Source organism: Ovis canadensis, chromosome 3, assembly GCF_042477335.2.
Source record: "Ovis canadensis isolate MfBH-ARS-UI-01 breed Bighorn chromosome 3, ARS-UI_OviCan_v2, whole genome shotgun sequence".
Classification (NCBI taxonomy): domain Eukaryota; kingdom Metazoa; phylum Chordata; class Mammalia; order Artiodactyla; family Bovidae; genus Ovis; species Ovis canadensis.
Window position 1 is genome coordinate 3003048 of NC_091247.1, and position 22937 is coordinate 3025984.

The 22937-nt window shown below is 63.4% G+C and overlaps 1 protein-coding gene across 1 annotated transcript in view; it reads left to right on the forward strand.

Moving 5' to 3' along the window:
- Window positions 1-21307, forward strand: part of NOTCH1 (notch receptor 1) — a 45887-nt gene extending 24580 nt beyond the window's left edge. The window contains exons 10-34 of the mRNA XM_069579871.1: window positions 45-158; window positions 422-655; window positions 753-863; window positions 1345-1537; window positions 2988-3133; window positions 3351-3464; window positions 5263-5382; window positions 5996-6148; window positions 6838-7066; window positions 7680-7881; window positions 8461-8614; window positions 8749-8933; window positions 9373-9505; window positions 9654-9911; window positions 9989-10101; window positions 11128-11699; window positions 11941-12336; window positions 12884-13032; window positions 13771-13987; window positions 14176-14263; window positions 14344-14509; window positions 15066-15361; window positions 16395-16542; window positions 16697-16794; window positions 18198-21307. Coding sequence (XP_069435972.1) covers window positions 45-158; window positions 422-655; window positions 753-863; window positions 1345-1537; window positions 2988-3133; window positions 3351-3464; window positions 5263-5382; window positions 5996-6148; window positions 6838-7066; window positions 7680-7881; window positions 8461-8614; window positions 8749-8933; window positions 9373-9505; window positions 9654-9911; window positions 9989-10101; window positions 11128-11699; window positions 11941-12336; window positions 12884-13032; window positions 13771-13987; window positions 14176-14263; window positions 14344-14509; window positions 15066-15361; window positions 16395-16542; window positions 16697-16794; window positions 18198-19676 — 6068 coding nt within the window. The 3' untranslated portion in view covers window positions 19677-21307. The remainder of the gene's footprint in view (window positions 1-44; window positions 159-421; window positions 656-752; window positions 864-1344; window positions 1538-2987; window positions 3134-3350; window positions 3465-5262; window positions 5383-5995; window positions 6149-6837; window positions 7067-7679; window positions 7882-8460; window positions 8615-8748; window positions 8934-9372; window positions 9506-9653; window positions 9912-9988; window positions 10102-11127; window positions 11700-11940; window positions 12337-12883; window positions 13033-13770; window positions 13988-14175; window positions 14264-14343; window positions 14510-15065; window positions 15362-16394; window positions 16543-16696; window positions 16795-18197) is intronic.
- The last annotated feature ends 1630 nt before the right edge of the window (window positions 21308-22937 follow it).

The window sequence follows — 22937 nt, forward strand, 5'->3', positions numbered from 1 at the left end:
GTTGTGCCCCTGGCATCCGACCGCCATCCCCTCCTCGGCCACAGGCTTCACCGGGCACTTGTGCCAGTATGACGTGGACGAGTGTGCGAGCACGCCCTGCAAGAACGGTGCTAAGTGCCTGGACGGGCCCAACACCTACACCTGCATGTGCACAGAAGGTGCGGGGCTGCGACCCCGGGCCAAGTGGGGGGCAGAAGCAGACGGTGGGGTCCAGGGAAGGGGCTGGTCGGAGGCTGAGGCTGGGGGGTGACCCCTCAGTCTGGAGGGGAACAAGAGCAGGGTGCGTCTCTGACCCCAGGCAGGTGGGGGGCGCGCCCCAGACACCCCCAGGCTTCCCTGGTGGGAACAAGAGGACCCTGGGTCTGCTTGATGGTGTCCTGGACAGCCTGGTAACCCAGAGAGTGGCCCCCCGCCCCTGCAGGCTACACGGGGCCCCACTGCGAGGTGGACATCGACGAGTGTGACCCCGACCCCTGCCACTACGGGTCCTGCAAGGACGGCGTGGCCACCTTCAGCTGCCTGTGCCAGCCGGGCTACACGGGCCACCACTGCGAGACCAACATCAACGAGTGCCACAGCCAGCCCTGCCGCCACGGGGGCTCCTGCCAGGACCGCGACAACTCCTACCTCTGCTTCTGCCTCAAGGGGACCACAGGTGCCCGGCCCCGGGCTGGTGCGGGGTTGGGGGGGGTAGGTGGAGCTGCGGATGAGCGAGCAGGAGCGCGTGACCTCCTCCGGTCTCCCACCCCCAGGACCCAACTGCGAGATCAACCTGGACGACTGCGCAAGCAACCCCTGCGACTCCGGCACGTGTCTGGACAAGATTGACGGCTACGAGTGTGCGTGTGAGCCGGGCTACACAGGTGAGCTGCCCAGGATTCGGGGGCCTGCAGAGGGCTCTGCCCTCCCGCCCGCGTCAGAGCCTTGATTCAGGGGCTGAAGCTGCGCTCGCAGGTCAGGGTCTCGGGACTGTGGGGACCCAGCTCTCAGGCCAGCAGCCTTGGCAGCTGGCGGCAGAGGCTCTGGAAGGAACGGGGGTGGGGGTGGGTCTGGCTGATGCTGGGATGGACACCCTTGAGCCTGGCATGCCGGGTGAGAAGCAGCCCGGCAGGCCCGCAGTGGGGCCAGGCGCCTGGTGCACATGCTGCCCTCTGCCCCGAGCGCGCCCAACGTGGGCCCTGGGTCCTGGGAGCAGAGCTTGTGTCGGTGAGAGTCTGAACCTTGGGAGGGCCTGGGATGGAGTGGGGGGAGGGGTTGCTCACGGAGAGGGAGACTGAGGCTCCGAGGGCAGGGAGCCCGACCCCTCTCCCACTCCTGGTGTCTGAGCTGCCGGGCCACCCACAGGGAGCATGTGTAACATCAACATTGACGAGTGCGCGGACAGCCCCTGCCACAACGGGGGCACCTGCGAGGACGGCATCAACGGCTTCACCTGCCGCTGCCCGGAGGGCTACCACGATCCCACCTGCCTGTCTGAGGTCAACGAGTGCAGCAGCAACCCCTGCATCCACGGGGCCTGCCGCGACAGCCTCAATGGGTGCGTCCTCGGAGCCCCACCCTGGGGGCAGGGGGTGTGGGGGTGGGGAGCCAGCGGGTCTTGGGTGGAGCAGCCAGGTGCTCCCCAAGGACGGGTCTGCTGTGGGAGCCCTGAAGGGTGCCGTGCACGGGCGCTCACTCGGCTCCTGGTCTGAGCCCAGCACTGCCCTCGGCTCCGTGTGTGCCCGGGGAACGTATCCGTGCCAAGGCAGCAGGCCAGAGGTGAAATCTCTGAGATATCTGAGAGTGGAAGGGGTGTCTTGGGTCGTGTCTGAGCCCCTTTGGGCCACAGCTCAGTAGTAAAGAATCAGCCTGCAATGCAGGGGACCCAGGTTCGATTCCTGGGTCAGGAAGATCCCCTGGAGAAGGAAATGGCAATCCACTCCAGGATTCTTGCCTGGGAAATCCCATGGACAGAGGAGCCTGGCAGGCTAGTCCATGGGGTTGCGAGAGCCGGACACGACTTAGCAAGTAAACCACCACTGAGCTTCGTAAGGAGGCTGCTAAGGTCATCCGAGGCTGAGGCTGGGGTCTGGGGCCTTCCGTCCCACCCTGACCGTGAGGACGGGAGAGGGGCTGCAGTGCAAGTTAATCACCAACGGCCAGTGACTTATTCAGTCACGCCTGTGTGAGGAAGCCTCCATAAAAAGGCCAAGTGCGGGAGTTAGAGAGCTTCCGGGTTGGCGAACAGGTGCTGGGATGGGGCGGGGACCAGCTCTGAGCCCTTCCCCATCCCTGGCCCCATACGTCTCTTCCATTGGGCTGTTCCAAGTTTCCCTGCTTATAGTAAACCATTGATCTAGTAAGTCAAACAGTTTTTCTGAGTTTCGTGAGCCGTTTCTGCAAATTTCAGAGGAAGAGGTCTGGTTCCTGGCTGTTTGGTCAGAAGTAGAGGTGACAACTTGGGGCTTGGGGTTAGTGTCTGACCTGGGGCCAGTCTGGTGGGTCCCAGCCCTCTCTGGGGGGTGGGGGACAGTCTGTGCTGACTCCAGGCACTTAGGGCCAGGACTGGGTTGCGGGCCACCCACCTGGTGTGGGAACCCTGCGCATATATGTGGTGCCAGAATATTAGAGTGTAGAGAAGCTGATTTTTAGTTTCCGACACCCACTACGTGCCTGGCACTGGCTCTATCTAAATGGGGTGATGGACATGGCAGGGACCACACACCCTCATTTTGCACAGAGAGGGTAAGCAGCCTGTTCAGGTTTACACAGCAAGTGAACAGTGGATGGTCTCCTGACCACTGCTCTGAACTGGGCACTGTCCCAAACCCTTACCACTGTCTTAGTCGAGGCGGCTATTTAAAGTCGTTTAAAGGACTCCAAGGGTCAGAGTGGACCAGTGTCTCCATCTAATCAGGTTGTAAGACGGTGGCAGAGTCTGGGTTGCTCCCAGCCTAGGCCCCGCCCTCTCTGGCTACACCTGAGCTGCCGTGTGGTTGCCTCTGCAGGTACAAGTGTGACTGTGACCCCGGGTGGAGTGGGGCCAACTGTGACGTCAACAACGATGAGTGTGAGTCGAACCCCTGCGTCAACGGAGGCACCTGCAAGGACATGACCAGCGGCTATGTGTGCGCCTGCCGGGAGGGCTTCAGTGGTGAGTGGGACGGGGGCTCCTGGTCCCAGCGCAAGCCCTGGGGGCCTCATGGAGCCCGGACACACGCCAGCCGTCGAGAACCCCCGTGGCTCCTGGGCCGGCTGGTGTGGGTTCCCAGGCCCCAGGCTCAGTGCAGGGCTCTTTCTCCATGCCAGGCAGAACTTGGCCATAGTACCTGGAGTGACGGTTACACCGACCGTGTTTTCTCTCTCTCCAGGGCCCAACTGCCAGACCAACATCAACGAGTGTGCGTCCAACCCGTGTCTGAACCAGGGCACGTGTATCGATGACGTGGCAGGGTACAAATGCAACTGCCTCCTGCCCTACACAGGTATGGGCGGGGCCTGGGGCTGTGCGCTTGGGGCCTGGAGGGCAGGGGCGGGGCCTGTGGTGTGGGCTGGTCTGGAGGGCAGGGGCGGGGCCTGGAGGGCAGGGGCGGGGCCTGTGATGTGGGCTGGTCTGGAGGGCAGGGGCGGGGCCTGGAGGGCAGGGGCGGGGCCTCGGCAGGTGGCTCAGGTGGCTGAGGTGAGAGGCGGCCTTCCTGGGCTGGCCTTGTCTGCATCCCTCTGCAGGCATCCCAGAAGGCCCTGCTCTGTACTCCGAGCCTTAGGCCTGGCTGCATTAGGGCCTTGCCCTGCAGGTGTCTTTGCTTATAAAATAACCAGGTGCCTGGGAGAATATTTGAGCACAAGCAAGTCCCTACTTGGGGGACCTGCCTGGGAGGTGGCCCCCTTGGCGGCGAAGCTGGGTCTGGGCTGTCAGCCTCCCCGCCTGCCGTTCAGGCTGCCCTGGGGGTAGGGGGGCCAGGCTGCCCTCCCCATCGCTGGCGAGGCCTGAGGGAGCCCTTTGATGGTGGGCCCTCTTTGTGTGGGGAAACAAGGAGCCCTGTGTTCCTGCTGAGAGTGGCGGGAGACGGGTCCCTGGCATCTCAGCTGCCGCCATTGGCCCAGCTGGGGGAGGCGGGATGTGGGTCCCCTCCTAAGGAGAGATTTGGCAAGTGTTAAAAAATGGAAGTCACGAGTGCTCAGGCCACCAGGCCCCCCGGGGATGGGGCAGGGGGTGCTGCCGTTGGGGACAGTCCTGAGAGGCCCCCATGGTCAGGGGTGGGGCCCGTGACTGCAGTTCTCACGACACCGGCGGCCTGTGGCCCGAGCAGTGTTTTCTTTGACCAAAGCTGGGGACCTGGACTTTCTCTCCTCCGCCGGTGAGGAAACGCCCCCTCCCCGGTGGCCGCCCAGGGCGCACCCGAGCCCCTTTCGGACGCGCCGGCGGGGAGGGGCCAGCCTGTGCTGACCCGCTTCCCGTCCGCCCGCTTCCTGCTTCCCTCTGCACAATTGTCGGAAACCCTGGCGAATTTCCTGCTGGCTGGGGTCACTGTGGAAACCGATAGAATGAAAGGCCCGGGACAGTCACCCCCGCGGGCCGGGGAGATAATGGGCGGCCGGGAAGATAACGCTTCCTCGCGGGCTCGGGACATGGCCCCGTGGGCCGTAAACAGGAAACCCCGCGTTGGGCTCTCAGAGAGGAAAGGTCACCTGGAGTGCCGGGGTCCAGGCAGACTCCCGCTCCCACCCGGGGTCCTGACGCCGTGTCCAGTGCTCCCCTGATAAGCAGCCATCCTGAGGGCTGAGGCTGGCATGTTCCCTGCAGTCACAGCCTTGGTTCAGGGGCCTCCCGAGATGGGCACTAGCCGCCCGAGGCACCGAACCCCTGGACTCAGCTCCCAGGTCGCCAGCTCAGTGCGGGGCCCCCTGCCATTAGCAGGGCACGAGGCTGGGAGCCGGTCCAGGGCCCCTGTGACATGTGTCGGGGGGTTGTCAGGCCCAGTCCAGCCCTTGCTCCTGGCACTATCGGGTGGTGGGGCCCAGGCCATTCCCCCAGCCTGTGGGGGCCCAGGGTTCCCCTGGTTCACGTTCAGGCGCTGACACAGCCAGGCGCTCACACAGCCAGGGTCCTGGTGCCCCGCTGTATGTCCCCGCCCCCGCCCCCCACGCAGGGCAACCAGATGTGCTTTGATGGTAGAACCACCCGTTGACGGTGGCTGCCGGGGCCTCTGTCAGGACTTGCCTGGGGCATTGGCCTCTGGCCGGGGCTCCCGGAGGGCTCATCACTCTGCCCCTCCCTCCCAGGGGCCACGTGTGAGGTGGTGCTGGCCCCGTGTGCCCCCGGGCCCTGCAGAAATGGTGGTGAGTGTCGGGAGTCAGAGGACTATGAGAGCTTCTCCTGCGCCTGCCCCACGGGCTGGCAGGGTGAGTCCAGGGGGTGGGGGGACATAGGGAGGCTTGGAGAGACTTGGGGGCCATGGGCTGGCAGGGGGAGTCCAGGGGACACTGGTACTGGGTGGGGGGAGGCTCAGAGAGGCTCGGGGGCCACGGACTAGCAGAGTGAGCCCAGAGGGATGGGGTGGGGAAGCTCGGAGAGGCTCGGGGGCCACGGGCTGGCAGGGTGAGCCCAGGGGGATGGGGTGGGGAAGCTCAGAGAGGCTCGGGGGCCACGGGCTGGCAGGGTGAGCCCAGGGGGATGGGGTGGGGAAGCTCGGAGAGGCTCGGGGGCCACGGGCTGGCAGGGTGAGCCCAGGGGCCGGGGGGACGGGGGTGGGGAGGGTCAGGGGCTTCAGGCGACTCTTGCTAGTGAGCCCCCGTCCTTGGGGAATGAACCAGTGGGCTGTAGGGTCCTCCCAGGCTTGAAGATCTGTCTCCTGCTTGGCCCCAAGTCAGGGGGCAGCACTTTGGAGAGCCCCCCTTCCCTGGACACCCCCAGAGGGTCGCCCTGCGGCGGTAGAGGGCCTGCTCCGGGGGGGGGGGGCGGGCAGTGCCCTGTGGGTACTGGCTGAGCCAGCGGCTCCCCCGTCCCCTTCCCCAGGGCAGACCTGCGAGATCGACATCAACGAGTGCGTGAAGAGCCCGTGCCGCGCGGGCGCCTCCTGCCAGAACACCAACGGCGGCTACCGCTGCCACTGCCAGGCGGGCTACACGGGGCGCAACTGCGAGACGGACATCGACGACTGCCGGCCCAGTGAGTGGCTGGCCGGCCCCGCCCGCCTCTGAGACGTCCAGACCCATGTCGCCAGGCGGGCGCAGGGCAGGGAACGTGCCAGGGTCACGTGAGAGGCTGGGCAGGGCAGTACCCGGGTGCAGGCTTGGCGCCGGCAGCCCTCTCGATCCAGCGGGACCTTTCAGAAGGGCGCCTGGTTGGAGGCTGGAGGAAGTGCTGGGGCGGGGCTAGGTGGCCGCTGGAGACCAGCGAGGTGGTCGCGGGCAGTTCCGGGGCTGTGGTGCCAGGCTGATGGGCCCCCAGCTCGTCCATCCTAGCATCTCCCAGCCGGACTCCCGGGCTTCTCTCCCCAGAGCCGCAGCTGCCCCACCCAGCGTGGCTCTTAACCTAGTTCTTGTCATGACCCCTGAGGAATGGGGCTCATGCCACCTGGGGTCCAAGAGAGGCCAAGTACCTCATCTGGCATTACCAGCAGGCAGGGAAGTCTGTGGCCACGGCCTGTGTGGGTCTCACTGTTAAGCCTGCCAGCCTTTATGGCCTGGGGACCAGGAGCTCGTGGGGTAGCATAGACCCCCAAGCTCACAATGCAGCCTGCTGGACTGGGCTCCCTGCGGAACACCCTGGGGGCAGTGCCAGGAGCCCAGAGTTTTGGTCGCCCTGGCAGAGGGGTGGTGCCCAGCTCTCAGGCCTGCCCTCCGGTCCCCTCGCAGACCCATGCCACAACGGGGGCTCCTGCACAGACGGCATCAACACGGCCTTCTGCGACTGCCTGCCCGGCTTCCAGGGTGCCTTCTGCGAGGAGGACATCAACGAGTGTGCCAGCAATCCCTGCCGCAACGGCGCCAACTGCACCGACTGCGTGGACGGCTACACCTGCACCTGCCCCACGGGCTTCAGTGGCATCCACTGCGAGAACAACACGCCCGACTGCACGGAGAGGTGCGAGGGGCCGCGGCTGCATGCAGCCGGCTACGGGCCATGCACAGCGCCGGCAGACCTGTGTACCCAGCGGGTGTCCACCTGGGGGCGGGCACTTGTTGCCAGTGTGAGACACCGCTCCTCCTGAAAGGGCCGTTGTCCATTCTCCCTTGTGGCTTAGAAGCAGGAGCCCTGTGGTTTATCCTCAGGAACTGCTGTTCCTCCTTCCATCAGCCGGGGACCTCGTAACTGGCGTGTGTCCTTATTTGCCTTGGCTGCCAGGAAGCTCGGCATGGACCGTCACACTTATCCCGTTTCTAGCGTTTATCTCCCACGCGGTCTGGTTTCTGCTCATTTTTGCCTTGATCGTGACACACCTGTGTGCAAGATGAAGCTCCTCTCAGCATGAGTTCTAAAGAGGGCAGAGGAAGGAGTGTGGTGTGGTGTGAGAGTCTGGGGTCCCCTGGGACTCCTACTGGCCTCCCTGAGGTCAGCCAGGGTGTTGCTGGCCTGTCCTGGCACCCAGACCCCTGTGGCCACCCTGATTGGTGGTGAGGGTGCTGGCATAGACGTACCTGCTTGGGCAGGGTCCTGCCCCCAACTCACCACCCCCTTGCTGCCTGCCCACCTCCAGCTCCTGCTTCAACGGCGGTACCTGCGTGGACGGCATCAACTCCTTCACCTGCCTGTGTCCACCCGGCTTCACTGGCAGCTACTGCCAGCACGATGTCAACGAGTGTGACTCTCGGCCCTGCCTGCACGGCGGCACCTGCCAGGACAGCTACGGTGCCTACAAGTGCAGCTGCCCGCAGGGCTACACGGGCCTCAACTGCCAGGTGAGGGCGGGCCCCGGGGCACACGCCAGGCACCTTGGCCACGTGGCGGGGCCCCTCGCTTGGATTCCAGCTGGCCCTCCCACCCTGGAGAGCCGAGGAGGGGGCAGATAAGGAGGGAGAGGTGGTGAGCAGGGCAGTTTCCAGCTCAGGTAGCAGAGGCTTAGGGAGCAAAAACAAGGACCAGCTGTTGGGGGGGAAGGCGGCTAAACGCCAGTGTTTTCATGGAGACTGTGTAAAAGTATCAAAGGTTTATCTTCTTTAAAGATGTTCACACGCAAAACACCAATTAGAAGAGAGCTGTTTCCTTCTTAAGAAAAAATCTTCCTTCAAGGAAAGGCAACCTGTTGTCAGGATTCACCACCAAGGGCCCAGAGCAAGAGAGGGACCCCCGCAACCCCAGTTGCTCCTGAGCAGGGGAGACCCCGTGGGCCTCGGTGTCCATTTCTGTGGATTGAGGGGAGGTCACGGGCCACCTTGGGCATGAGGGTCTCTGGTGCCCATGTGTGTCCCCCGCTGGGTGGGCTGGGCCCATGGGGGCTGGTGGGTGGGGCGTGAGCGAGGCTGCCCCCTTGTCCCCAGACCCTCGTGCGCTGGTGCGACTCGTCTCCCTGCAAGAATGGTGGCCGGTGCTGGCAGACCAACGCGCTGTACCGCTGTGAGTGCCACAGTGGCTGGACTGGCCTCTACTGTGACGTGCCTAGCGTCTCCTGCGAGGTAGCCGCGCGGCAGCAAGGTAACCAGCCCAGGCTTCTCCGTGCCCACCGGGCGTCCGACCTCTGAGGTCAGGAGGTGTGCTGCCCAAGGCGCGAGGCAGCCCCTGGGGAGGGGAGCTGGGGCCTCACGCTCCACCCGCCGCCTCCCCTGCAGGCATCAACGTGACCCACTTGTGCCGGAACGGGGGCCTCTGCATGAACGCGGGTAACACACACCACTGCCACTGCCAGGCCGGCTACACGGGCAGCTACTGTGAGGAGCAGGTGGACGAGTGCTCACCCAGCCCCTGCCAGAATGGGGCCACCTGCACCGACTACCCCGGTGGCTACTCCTGTGAGGTGGGCACCCGTCCCTGGGGCGGGGATGTGTGTGTCTGGCCTGAGTGCCACTGAGGGCCAGGCCCTGGGCTGGGAGCGAGTGCGGCAGGGAAGACTAGACCCATAGACGCGTGCTGCGTTCAGTCCCATCAGGGGAGGGCTGGGCAATCAGGAAAGACTGCCTGGAGGAGCTGTCCTCTGGGGGCACCTGCAAGAGGAAGACCCTGAGAAGTAGGGCAGGGTTTCCCTCCCCCAGATTCACCCAGCTCTACACTACCACCTTGGGCAGTGAACCGCAGCTTACCAGGGCCCTTACCAGGGTCTCCATCTGGGTCCTGGTAGGAGGGCTTTGCGAGGCAAGAGGGCAGCTCATGGGGCCCCGTCAGCCCACACAGGGGTAGGGGGCCACAACCTGGCTGCCCGCTGAACCTCAGGACCACGCCTCGCCGTCCCCCTGCAGTGTGTGCCCGGCTACCACGGGGTGAACTGCTCCGAGGAGGTGAATGAGTGCCTGTCCCAGCCCTGCCGGCACGGAGGCACCTGCATCGACCTCACCAACACCTACAAGTGCTCCTGCCCCCGCGGCACACAGGGTAGGCTTGGCCACCCCTGGGGAGGGAGTCTGGTGGGCTGGTTGCCAGCGTCCAGCTCCTGGGCGTCTGACCCCCGGCCGGGGCACACCTGTGGGAGGCGTGGGGCTTGACAGCGGCCACGTGGGGTCTTATGGCGCCTGGCCTGCAGGCGTGCACTGCGAGATCAACGTGGACGACTGCAACCCCCCCATCGACCCCGTGTCCCGGGGCCCCAAGTGCTTTAACAACGGCACCTGCGTGGACCAGGTGGGCGGCTACAGCTGCACCTGCCCGCCCGGCTTCGTGGGTGAGCGCTGTGAGGGTGATGTCAATGAGTGCCTGTCCAACCCCTGCGACGCCCGTGGCACCCAGAACTGCGTGCAGCGCGTCAATGCCTTCCACTGCGAGTGCCGCGCCGGCCACACTGGTGGGTGCCGCCCTGGCCGGGGGGTGGGCGGTGCTGGGAGTTGGGGGATCAGTGCCTCACGCCACTCTTGTCCCCAGGACGCCGCTGCGAGTCGGTCATTAACGGCTGCAAGGACAGACCCTGTAAGAACGGGGGTAGCTGTGCGGTGGCCTCCAACACGGCCCGTGGGTTCATCTGCAAATGCCCAGCGGTAGGTGCCATGGGCAGCAGGTGGTGGAGAGGGCTTCTGGTCTGAAGGGGGCAGGAGGACACCCCCCGCTCAGCACACCTAGTGCCCGGGGGTGGCCAGCACCTCCCCGTCTCATCCCGCCGCCCCTCCAGCCTGCGGGTGAGCTGGAGGGCAAAAGGTGGCTCGTGTGTCTGGACTCCACCCTCCGCGTTCCCCTCGAGACAGTGTTTCTTGTGTCTTTATGTTTAAAGCGGTTTAGCAGAAAATTGGTGCAGGAGGCTTCCTGTGTAGCCTCGCCCCCTGCACACTCAGCTTTCCCGTTATTAGCATCTTGCTCTCCTGTGGGCTTCCCTGGTGGCTCAGACAGTAAAGAGTCTGCCTGCAGTGCGGGAGGCCAGGGTTCGATCCCTGGGTCAGGAAGATCCCCTGGAGAAGGCAGTGGCACCCCACTCCAGTACTTTTGCCTGGGAAATCCCATCGACGGAGGAGCCTGGTAGGCTACAGTCCATGGGGTCACGAAGAGTTGGACACGACAGAGTGACTTCACTTTCACTTTTCACTTTCACGCATTGGAGAAGGAAATGGTAACACACTCCAGTGTTCTTGCCTGGAGAATCCCAGAGACGGGGGGAGCCTGGTGGGCTGCCGTCTATGGGGTCGCACAGAGTCGGACACGACTGATGCGACTCAGCAGCAGCAGCAGCAGCAAGTGATCTACACACTGACACGTTAAGTCCAGCCCACTCCATGTCATGTGTTCCTTGGGCCTGCCACACACGCAGTGCTACGAGCCCCCTGTGCAGGATCCCAGGAGGTTGTTTGCCCTAAAAGTGCCCCAGGCTCCTACTGTGCCCACCCCTCCCTCCTTCCTTCCCAACTCCTGGGAAACCCCCACCCCCGAGTGTTTCGTGTTGACTTTCTTTTAAAAGGAAAGACCGCCAGCCCTTGTGGGTGGGTGGGGGACGCAATGGAGCGGCCAGGCGTGTCCCCAGCACTTGCGGGGGGGAGCACAGCTCACCTCTCACAACCACATGGCCCCTCCCGCAGGGCTTCGAGGGCGCCACGTGCGAGAACGACGCCCGCAGCTGCGGGAGCCTGCGGTGCCTGAACGGTGGCACGTGCATTGCAGGCCCGCGAAGCCCCACATGCCTGTGCCTGGGCCCCTTCACCGGCCCCGAGTGCCAGTTCCCGGCCAGCAGCCCCTGCGTGGGCGGCAACCCTTGCTACAACCAGGGCATCTGCGAGCCCGCCGCTGAGAGCCCCTTCTACCGCTGCCGCTGCCCCGCCAAGTTCAACGGGCTCCTGTGCCACATCCTGGACTACAGCTTCGGGGGCGGTGTGGGCCTCGACATCCCCCCGCCGCAGGTCGAGGAGACCTGCGAACTCCCCGGCTGCCGCGAGGAGGCCGGCAACAAGGTCTGCAGCCTGCAGTGCAACAACCACGCGTGCGGCTGGGATGGCGGCGACTGCTCCCTCAACTTCGACGACCCCTGGCAGAACTGCACGCAGGCCCTGCAGTGCTGGAAGTACTTCAGCAACGGCCACTGCGACAGCCAGTGCAACTCGGCCGGCTGCCTCTTCGACGGCTTCGACTGCCAGCGCGCAGAAGGCCAGTGCAAGTAAGGCCCGCGCGAACACCGCTCAGTGTCCACGATGTCCCACGGGGCTGGTGGGGGGCAGGCGAGGGGGCCGTCCGCTCACCAGCAGGGGCAGAGCAGGTGGGAGGAGGACACTGGGCTTCGCAGGCAGGGCAGCGCACAGCCGGGTGCTGGCCGAGGGCCTCCGGGTGGACAGGGGCAGGCGTGGCCCTGGGGGCCCTGGGCGTGGAGGGAGCCCTGAGCTGTTGCCGTGCGCCCCCAGCCCCCTGTACGACCAGTACTGCAAGGACCACTTCAGGGACGGGCACTGTGACCAGGGCTGCAACAGCGCGGAGTGCGAGTGGGACGGGCTGGACTGCGCGGAGCACGTGCCTGAGCGGCTGGCGGCCGGCACGCTGGTGCTCGTGGTCCTCATGCCACCCGAGCAGCTACGCAACCGCTCCCTGCACTTCCTGCGCGAGCTCAGCCGCCTGCTGCACACCAATGTGGTCTTCAAGCGCGATGCCAGCGGCCAGCAGATGATCTTCCCTTACTACGGCCGCGAGGAGGAGCTGCACAAGCACCCCGTCAGGCGCTCCGTGGGTGGCGGGGTCCCGCTGCTCCCAGGCAGCGCCAGCAGACGCCAGCGCAGGGAGCTGGACCCCATGGACATCCGCGGGTGAGCAAGCCCCCCCTGGTGGCCTCCACGCCCCGACCCTCAGGGATGCCCCCCTCCCAGAGAGGGCAGCGCTGTCCTCCCAAGATGGGGAAAGAGACCTGGGATTTCAGCTCCCGTGACGGGCGAGCGGCAGAGATGGCATTCCCACCCAGGCTCAGCTCTCACGGAGGCGAGGGACCCGGCTCCGGACACCTCCATCCTTCCAAGATGGGGGCCAAGGCTGCCCGTGGCTCTGCAGGAGCCCACTGCTGGCAGGGGAGCACTCTGAGGAGTGTCCGTGTGAGCACCATGCGTGCCCTGCTGGTGCTGGACACGGCGGGCCCTCAGGGCCAGTGTGCACCTCCAGGCTTGTTCCTGTCCAGACCCAGCTCTCCGCCTCCCCGGGCTGCCCCCCTGGGGTTCTGGGAGCACCCTCTCTCCCCGCCCATCCATCAGGGTGACGCCACAGGAGCCAGAGCCCATCCGTGGGGGGCGTGCCGGCCGGGCAGGTGCCAGGAGTGGGCCGGCGCCCGAGCCCCCTGACCTAGGCTCTGCCCTGCCACCCCAGGTCCATCGTCTACCTGGAGATCGACAACCGGCAGTGCGTCCAGTCGTCCTCGCAGTGCTTCCAGAGCGCCACGGATGTGGCCGCCTTCCTGGGTGCGCTGGCCTCGCTGGGCAGCCTCAACATCCCCTACAAGATTGAGGCCGTGCAGAGTGAGTGGCCGGCCCACTCCCCCAGCCGCACTCCCATGGGAGCTCTGGACGGTCCTGGGAGGGGTTGTGCGTGGGAGGCGGTCTCCCAGCTCCCCCCGCCACCCCAGGATGCTCTTGTTCTTTGCGCCAGTTGCCACCCATGGGGGTGTGTGTCATGCCATCCAGAGTTGGGGGGGGGCTTTTCTGGGGTTTCCCACCGGGCATGCTCTCACTCCCGTAGCAACAGCTGTCAGCGAGGCTGGCCCAGGGGAGTCCACACATCCGCCGGCAAATTGGGGGGGAGACTTTTCTCGCCCCACCCCTTCCTCCCGATTTTTCTTTGTTGGGTATTATTTCAAAATCATTACGGGTTTTTTTTTTTTTTTTTAAGAGAGAGAAAGCAAGAATTGATCGATGTCATGTGAAGTGTTGAAGTTTGTATCTGGAAAATCCCCCTAAATCCTTTGTCTTAACAGCTCGATGCGAGTGCAGCGATTTGAAGTTGCCTAATCCTTCTCCCTTAAAGGAGAAAAAAGTAAAAGCTGTCTCTAGATAGCCGGCTGGTGCAGGAGAGAATTTAGCGATAGTTTGCAATTCTGATTAATCGCGTAGAAAATGACCTTATTTTGGGGGGCGGGATGGAGGCGAGCGGGCGAGGACGCGCCGGGCCGCGGAGCCAGTGCGCTGCCCCCGGCCGCGGGCCTGCCTGGCTGCGCGGCCTGATGTCCGGGCGCCCGCCCGCGGCCGCTGTGCCCGCAGGTGAGACAGTGGAGCCGCCCCCGCCCCCGCCGCTGCACTTCATGTACGTGGCCGTGGTGGCCTTCGTGCTGCTGTTCTTCGTGGGCTGCGGGGTGCTGCTGTCGCGGAAGCGCCGGCGGCAGCATGGCCAGCTCTGGTTCCCCGAGGGCTTCAAGGTGTCGGAAGCCAGCAAGAAGAAGCGGCGCGAGCCCCTCGGCGAGGACTCCGTGGGCCTCAAGTCAGTGGACGCGGCGGGGCGTCTGGGTGGGGGCCGGGCTTGCGGGAGGCGGGGCTGCCCCCTCCCCACCTCCGCGGCCCCTCCTGGGGCCCTGGGCATGCGCGGGGCCTGGAAGGGGAGGGGAATCTCCGTGGACCCCCGCTCCCCGCGCTTAGTCCCACCTCCCCCCGGCCCCCCGTCACCCCCAGACCCCTGAAGAACTCTTCGGACGGCGCCCTCATGGACGACAACCAGAATGAGTGGGGCGACGAGGGCCTGGAGGCCAAGAAGTTCCGGGTGAGTCGGGGCTCCAGGGTCCCCGCCCCGCCCCGCTCAGCCCCGCAGGGTGTGACCCTCTGCTCCACGCCCTTCTATAGTTCGAGGAGCCCGTGGTCCTCCCTGACCTGGACGACCAGACAGACCACCGGCAGTGGACCCAGCAGCACCTGGACGCCGCCGACCTGCGCGTGTCTGCCATGGCCCCCACGCCTCCCCAGGGCGAGGCGGATGCCGACTGCATGGACGTGAACGTCCGCGGGCCGGGTAGGTGCGGCTGGCCAGACACTGCCCCCCCCCCCCCCAGGGCTCCACCCCCAGGAACCTGGTGGCACTGGGCAGCCCGCGCTTCCCTGACCTGGTGACCCACCCGCCCTCATGCCCCAAGCCTCAGGGTCAGTACCTGAAAACTCCCTGGGCCTTGAAGGGGGTGAGAACCCCCAGGAGTTGGTCAGCCTCCTCATGGCCTCCCCTCTCGGAGTGCAGGTCTTAAACCGCACTCTGCGCTCTGAGTTGGTTTCTTCTTTCAAAATGCGTCTTTTGAGACATCCAGAGTGCCTGTTAGCTTACCTCCTCTGTCTCCTGGACGGGGCTGTGGGTGAAGGTCTCGGGCAGGTCAGGAAGCAGAGCCCACCAGCTGCCTGCAGCTGGACTTGTTTCTGCCCTCGGGGAGCTTGGACGGATTGCATTGGTGTTGGGCAGTGTGGCTGTGTGCACTGGGCCTCCGTGGGCAGCGCCCCCGCTGAGGTCTGTTATCCCCGGGAGCAGCTGCCAGGGGCCAGCCTTCCTGACCTGGCCCTGTCCCCGTCCTGCCCCCCTGCAGATGGCTTCACGCCCCTCATGATCGCCTCCTGCAGCGGAGGGGGCCTAGAGACAGGCAACAGCGAAGAGGAGGAGGACGCACCCGCGGTCATCTCGGACTTCATCTACCAGGGCGCCAGCCTGCACAACCAGACGGACCGCACTGGCGAGACCGCCCTGCACCTGGCCGCCCGCTACTCACGCTCTGACGCGGCCAAGCGCCTGCTGGAGGCCAGCGCGGACGCCAACATACAGGACAACATGGGCCGCACCCCACTGCACGCGGCTGTGTCTGCCGACGCACAGGGCGTCTTCCAGGTGGGCAGCCACTCACGTGCCCTTCTGCACGCCCTCGCCTGCCTTCCCTCCTTCCTGGTCTGGCCACAGAGCCCTGATACCAACCCTGGCCAGAGCAGGGGCGGGGTTCCCCCCCGCACCCCAAACCTTTGCACCCTGGAGGGGGTGTGAGGCCAGGGAGGGTGTCAAATCCCCTGTATTGTCCCCTCAGGCAGCCAGGCTGGTGGCGCTAAAGCAAGAGAGGCCGCAGGGACCTACAGGGGCAGGGCCTCCTTACCCTCACCCAAGATAGGCCCATCCCCTGTGCCTGCCCCTCCCGGCCCCCGTGCCCTCCCCTCTTTGGCTGGAGGCATCGATCGCCTCTGACGGTGGGGAGAAGGGCTAGAGGTTGCTGTTTGCTGCCTTTGAGCTTTTGAGGGGGGGGCGGCTCTGGCTTTGCTGGCCTTCCAGGATGAGGATGGATTAGGGACGTGGGTGCTTGGGTCTCTGGGGAGCATCCCTGGCAGAAGCAGCTTTTGAAAGCTGCCTGCCAGTCTCCTGGCCACAAACCCCCAGGCCCTGGGCCATGCTGCTCTGCAGAGACAGGCAGGTAAATGGGGCACAAATGGGGGGTGTCACAAAAGTCTAATGATTTCCGACATGTTGTCTTTTATGGAAATGAGAGATTGGGGACAATTTAAACGAGCCCCTGGAGGCAGGCCCTGGCCGAGTTTGCCCGGGCAGTCTCTGTGGCACGTAGAGACATTCCCTTGGGCGCTTTTCGGGGAGAGGCCGGTCCACACACGGCTCTTCCCCAGCTCCTTTCGTCCCCCCTCCCACCCCCGAAACAGTGGCCGTCCTTCTCTCGTGCTCCGGCCCCACCCCTCCAGCAGAGCCTGGTGGAGTTCTGCCCACTCCCCGGGCTCCCACACCACACGTGTCTGGGCTCCCTGGGGCCGCCTGACCCCAGGAGGGCTGCATCTGAGTCAGGGGTTGGGTCCCAAGCACGTGTCCAGGAGCAGGCGGGGGCCTCACGCTCACACTTGCTGAGCCCGAGACTTTCCCTGTGGTCCAGATCCTGATCCGGAACCGAGCCACCGACCTGGACGCCCGCATGCACGACGGCACGACCCCGCTGATCCTGGCCGCGCGCCTGGCCGTGGAGGGCATGCTGGAGGACCTCATCAACTCCCACGCCGACGTCAACGCCGTGGACGACCTGGGTGAGCCCGGATGGGCCGGAGAGGGGGCACACCACGGCCGCCTGCCCACCCCTGACCCGCCTGCTCACCCCTGACCCGCCTGCCGACCCCTGACCTGCCTGCCGACTTCTGACCTGCTTGCCGACCCCTGTCCCGCCCTCTGCTCCCCTCGCAGGCAAGTCCGCTCTGCACTGGGCAGCCGCGGTGAACAATGTGGAGGCTGCTGTCGTGCTGCTGAAGAACGGGGCCAACAAGGACATGCAGAACAACAAGGTGGGCTGGCTGGCGAGACACTTCCCCTCAGCCACTCCTTCCCGACCGGGGGACCCCCGAGCCATGACTTGAGCTTCTGGGCCTCGGCTCCCTAACCCGTTAAGTCCCAGGAGAAGCTGCGGGAAAAGAGACGTGGGTGCTGGTGTGGTTGGCGCTCCCTGCCTCCCTCTGGCCACATTACCAGTCCCCTCCCGGGCCCAGGGCACGGGCAGCTGCAGCTGTCCACCCCCCCCCCATGTCACTGTGACCTGCGACCTCACCTCTGTCCTTGGCTGTCACTGGCTGGGACGGGTTGACCCAGATGGTGCATGCTGAGCCAAGAGGCTGGTGGGCAGGGTGGGGGGCTCTGCGTTGCCAGGCCCCCAGATGGAACGGTGAGTGTCCACCTTCTACACGTGGACCGCCTCTGGTCTCTCTCAGCCTCGCCGCAGTCTGTCCCCAGAGTCTGAGTATGCTCTTTCTTTCCTGCCCGGCCCCAGCCTGGCCCTGAGTCTCCTGCGCTTGCCTTTGGGCTCCTGTGTCCCCGGACCCACCCCTTCCTTCACTGACCCCTGAAGGGATCTCCTATTCTGGGGGAGGGGCGCAGGGGATGCTCTTGGGCCCGGTCACTTCTGTCTGCCATGGGGCAGAGGCATCATCCCGCCTCCTTCTGGGGAGACAGGGTGACTGGCGGCAGGGACCGCCGTGGCGGGGTGGTAGCTGCGGCCAAGGCCACGTGTGTGCCAGGCAGACACCATCCAGCCTCACCCCACACAGCAGCCTCGGGGGGACATACGTGGCATGTCCACTGTACAGATGAGAAAACCACGCCCTGGGGACAGAGCTAAGATGTCAGGGTTCCTCAGAGACCAACGGATGCCCACAGACACACTTTAGTGACCCCACAGCCCCTGAAATTGTGGCAGGGTCTCCATCTGTGTGGTTTTGGAGGAGGGGAAGGGGGGACACATTCTGTTAGATTTCCCGAAGGGCTTCCCTGATGGCTCTGGGGTTAATGCGTCTGTCTGCCTGCAATGCGGGAGACCTGGGTTCGATCCCCTGGAGAAGGAAATGGCAACCCACTCCAGTATTCTTGCCTGGAGAATCCCATGGATGGAGGAGCCTGGAGGGCTACAGTCCACGGGGTCGCAAAGAGTTGGACACCACTGAGCGACTTCACTTTCTGACCCCGTGAAGGTAGAGCCCCACTGGTTTAGAATATAGGATCCCACAGGTCCTCTGGGTGGGTCTTAGAAGATGCGTTTAAGGTGTTTTTGTTTGTAAGACGTAATAGTGATGGTAGGACCCTAGGGGGAGAGTTGAGATGAGGTGCCTCCCCTCCGCAGCAGGGTGGAGGCGGGGCTGACCGCTGGTCCATCTGGTGACTGGTGACCCCTGCACCTGCCCCCATCTGCTCCCCCCAGGAGGAGACGCCCTTGTTCCTGGCCGCCCGGGAGGGCAGCTACGAGACCGCCAAGGTGCTGCTGGAACATTTCGCCAACCGGGACATCACAGACCACATGGACCGCCTGCCTCGCGACATCGCGCAGGAGCGCATGCACCACGACATCGTGCGGCTGCTGGACGAGTACAGCCTGGTGCGCAGCCCCCCGCTGCATGGCGCCACCCTGGGTGGCGCGCCCACCCTGTCGCCCCCGCTCTGCTCGCCCAACGGCTACCTGGGCAACCTCAAGCCCCCCATGCAGGGCAAGAAGGCCCGCAAGCCCAGCACCAAGGGCCTGGCCTGCGGCGGCAAGGAGCCCAAGGACCTCAAGGCTCGGAGGAAGAAGTCCCAAGATGGCAAGGGCTGCCTGCTGGACAGCGGGAGTGTGCTGTCGCCTGTGGACTCCCTCGAGTCCCCCCACGGCTACCTGTCAGACGTGGCCTCCCCGCCCCTCCTGCCCTCCCCTTTCCAGCCGTCTCCCTCCGTGCCCCTCAACCACCTGCCTGGGATGCCCGAGGCCCACCTGGGCGTCAGCCACCTGAGCGTGGCAGCCAAGCCTGAGATGGCGGCGCTGAGCGGGGGCAGCCGGCTGGCCTTCGAGGCAGGGCCACCACGCCTCTCCCACTTGCCCGTGGCCTCCAGCACCAGCACGATCCTGGGCGCGGGCGGCAGTGGGGGTGGTGGGGCTGTGAATTTCACCGTGGGTGGAGCCGCGGGCTTGAATGGCCAGTGCGAGTGGCTGTCCCGGCTGCAGAATGGCCTGGTGCCCAACCAGTACAACCCGCTGCGAGGGGGCATGACGCCAGGCACCCTGAGCACACAGGCTGCCGGCCTCCAGCATGGCACGGTGGGCCCGCTGCACGCCCCCGCCCTGTCCCAGGTGATGAGCTACCAGGCCCTGCCCAACACGCGGCTGGCCTCCCAGCCTCACCTGGTGCAGACGCAGCAGCTGCAGCCACAGCAGAACTTACAGATGCAGCCGCCGAGCATGCCGCCGCAGCCAAACCTGCAGCCGCCGCAGCCGCACCTCGGCGTGAGCTCAGCCGCCAGCGGCCACCTGGGCCGGAGCTTCTTGGGAGGGGAGCTGAGCCAGGCGGACATGCAGCCGCTGGGGCCCGGCAACCTGGCGGCGCACACCGTCCTGCCGCAGGACGGCCAGGTCCTGCCCACGTCGCTGCCGTCCACGCTGGCCCCGCCCACGCTGGCCCCGCCCATGACCACCGCCCAGTTCCTGACGCCCCCCTCCCAGCACAGCTACTCGTCCTCCCCGGTGGACAACACCCCCAGCCACCAGCTACAGGTGCCCGAGCACCCCTTCCTCACCCCGTCCCCCGAGTCCCCCGACCAGTGGTCCAGCTCCTCGCCACATTCCAACATCTCCGATTGGTCTGAGGGCATCTCCAGCCCGCCCACCAGCGTGCCGTCCCAGATCGCCCACGTCCCGGAGGCATTCAAGTAAACAGCCGGCTGCCCCCAGGACCCTGCGCTTCCTTTCCCAAGCCCTGCTGGGGCGTGTGCGTGCGCTCCATGAATGCCGGGGCCGACCAAAGGAGCTTTTTTTCAACAAATGTGTTTTTATACAAAATAAGAGGACAAGGATTTTTAATTTTTTTTTTTAGTATTTATTTATGTACTTTTATTTTACATGGAAACACTGCCTTTTTATTTATATGTACTGTTTTGTATGGCATCAGGTAGAAACTTTTATCTGCTCCGAGAAAATAAACTAGTTCTCAGTCATGATTTTCCTACTTAGGATAAAGACTCCTAGGTATTTGTAAAATATAAACAAAGATTCATGATGTGCAAATGCCATTTATTTATTGATTTCCTCTTTTTTGAATCCCAAAAGAAATGATGTCAGACAAGGGTGGTTTGAGCCAGCATTGTTTAGAAAGCTCCAGGGGTGCCCGGGGCCTGCTTTGATTTCCCCAGACATCCCCTCACCCCCACCTCCAAACCTGGACCACCCTCCTTCCAGGACCGCCTGCATCTTATGAAAAGATGCGTCTAGAGAAAGAAAAGCAAGCCCTTTACTCTCTTGGCACGTGGGTTACTTTGTACCTGAAGTAGGAAAGTAAAATGTAAAATGATGTGGTTCGTGCATTTCGGTTGTACTTCTAAGCTTTTTAAAGATAGGTCTCTCAAAACGTGTTCTTGGGGTATGCCCAGGGTACATTTCATGGTACCAGTCATGAATCTTTGTTTCAGGTTCAGTATTACGTAGCTGTTCTTTGGTATTGTGAATTCTTGTTCTTTCTGGAGGCTCCCCTGCCCCTCGCCCCCGCTGATGTTTAAGCATCATGTGAGAAGTCGGAGGCGTGGCCATGTGGTACCTACCCTGGACCCCACGTTGGGGAGGCCTCCCCCTTCCTGGGGAAAGACACTGCCGGGCCGCCTTGTTGGAGGCACCTCAACTTGAACTGCATCTCCCAGGTTCAGTGGAAGATAAACTGGCGCCCCTGCGGCCCAGTGCTGACGGGCCTGGTTTTTATAGGAGACTTGGAAAAATGTGGGCGTGTCCAGCCTCAGTGCTCAGAGACCCTGGTGCCAGGGCCTGGCGCGCCCTGCGGTGCTCGGGTCACCAGGAGCCTGCTTGCGGGCCACCAGTCCCAGCACCCAGGGTAGAGCAGATTTTTACATTATCAAGTATAAGCCTGTGGCAGATACATATCTGTAAATACATTTTTAAAGGGTGATTTTGTTTAAGAAATCTGATTGGACAACTCTGTCAGGGTCGTGCTGATAAGGGATGCCAGAACCCAGGCCCCACGACCTGCAGCTGCCGAACCGTAGCTCCTGAGAGCAAAGCCGGGGGGTCCCGACGCCCACCGCACTGAGTCTGCTGCCCCGGCCTCGCCGGGCGTGCTGTGGGGCCACCCCTAGTGGGCACGATCAGACTCTTCCTAAGATGTGGTTTCTTTTTGTGTTTTATAAGATAGAGTGTAGTTTACATAAAAAGAAAACTTTTTAAAAAAGTTATCTACCTACAAAACTGTAGGTGATTAAAATGATGTATTTTTTTTTCATCTTTTTTGTTAACAGATTTGCAATAAAAATGATTCCGATGGTCGTCCAGATTTTGCTAAACTTGACTGTGGTCCTGGCTTGCTTTCTGAGAGGGAGGGAGAGCAATCGAGAGGGAATGCCAGCCCTGGCTCCTGGGTGCCAGGGTCACTTTGTCGGGTCAGGTATCCAGTGTCCATCTACCCTGGCAGGCCCTGTGCAGCGAGGCAGAGACTCCATAGGGAGCAGGGCACACGCAATCCCAAAACCAGGCTCTCGGCTGTCTCTCAAGTGTCTGGGTCATGGAGGGTGAGGCACCACTTACTAGCCTGGGGACCACCGCTGCTGGCAGGAGGGGCACAAGGAAGGGTCCAGACCCTGGCCTGGGGCAGAGAGAGCCCAGGGACATCTGAGCAGGGGAACCCTGGGGGGCGGGGGTGGTGACATAGTCAGTGGGGTGAGTCCTGTGACCCCCAAGGAGTGCAGGCTGGGCAGAACCACTGTCTCAGGCATCCCCAACTGGGCCATGAGGCACATGGCTCTGATCTTCCTCCCTCCTCCCTATGCCTTCCTCCCTATGCCAGCTCTACCTGCCCCCGCCCCTTCTCATGACCCCGCCCCTTCTCCACCTGGCCCCACCTCTTCTCTGCCTGGCCCCGCTCTTTGCCCCTTCTCTTTCTGACTCTGCCCCTTCTCCACTGTACCTCACCCCTTCTCTACTCGGTTTCACTTCTCCTCTACCTGGCTCCTCCTTTTCTCTACCTGGCCCTGCCCCCACACCGGTGGCTTCAAAACAGATTAACAGTCCGCTGACCTTTTGAACTGTGGTGTTGGGGAAGACTCTTGAGTGTCCCTTGGACAGCAAGGAGAGCCAACAAGTCCATCCTAAAGGAAATCATTCCTGAATATTCATTGGAAGGACTGATGCTGAAGCTGAAACTCCAATACTTTGGCCACCTGATGCGAAGAGCTGACTCAATGGAAAAAGACCCTGATGCAGAGAAAGATTGAAGGCGGGAGGAGAAGGGGACAACAGAGGATGAGATGGTTGGATGGCATCACCGACTCAATGGACATGAGTTTGAGTAAACTCCAGGAGTTGGTGATGGACAGGGAGGCCTGGTGTGCTGCAGTCCATGGGGTCGCAAAGAGTCGGACAGGACTGAGTGGCTTAAATGAACTGAACTGAACTGACCACCTTGAGGGACACTCAAGAGTCTTCTCCAACACCACAGTTCAGAAGGTCAGCGGACTGTTAAGCTGTTTTGAAGCCACTGGCGTTGCAAAGTGCCACCTGTCCCTGGCGTGGCCCATCTGGGCACAAGGGTGAACCCAAGATTTTCTCACCGAGTGCAGAAGCTTCATTTCTGGGACAAGAGATACTGGGAAATGGAATATGGCAAATGGTGAACTTCCATCTTGGAAGGGGCACTCAGTCTAAATTCTGCCCAAAGAACTCCCAGCACCCTTAAGCCACACTCCTAGGTGGGCACCCAAGAGAAGTGCAAACGGGCTTTATAACTGGTCCTTCTGTACATGTGCCCACAGCAGCCAAGAGGTGGGGCAACCCGAATGCCCGTCAGCTGCCGCCTGGTGAGCCAAGTTGGGTAGGACCACACTGTGACGGCTGATTTTATGTGTCAGCATGGCTGGCTGTGCGGGGGGGGGGGGGGGGGGGGGCTCAGATTTGGCCACATGTGAGGGATGAGCTTAG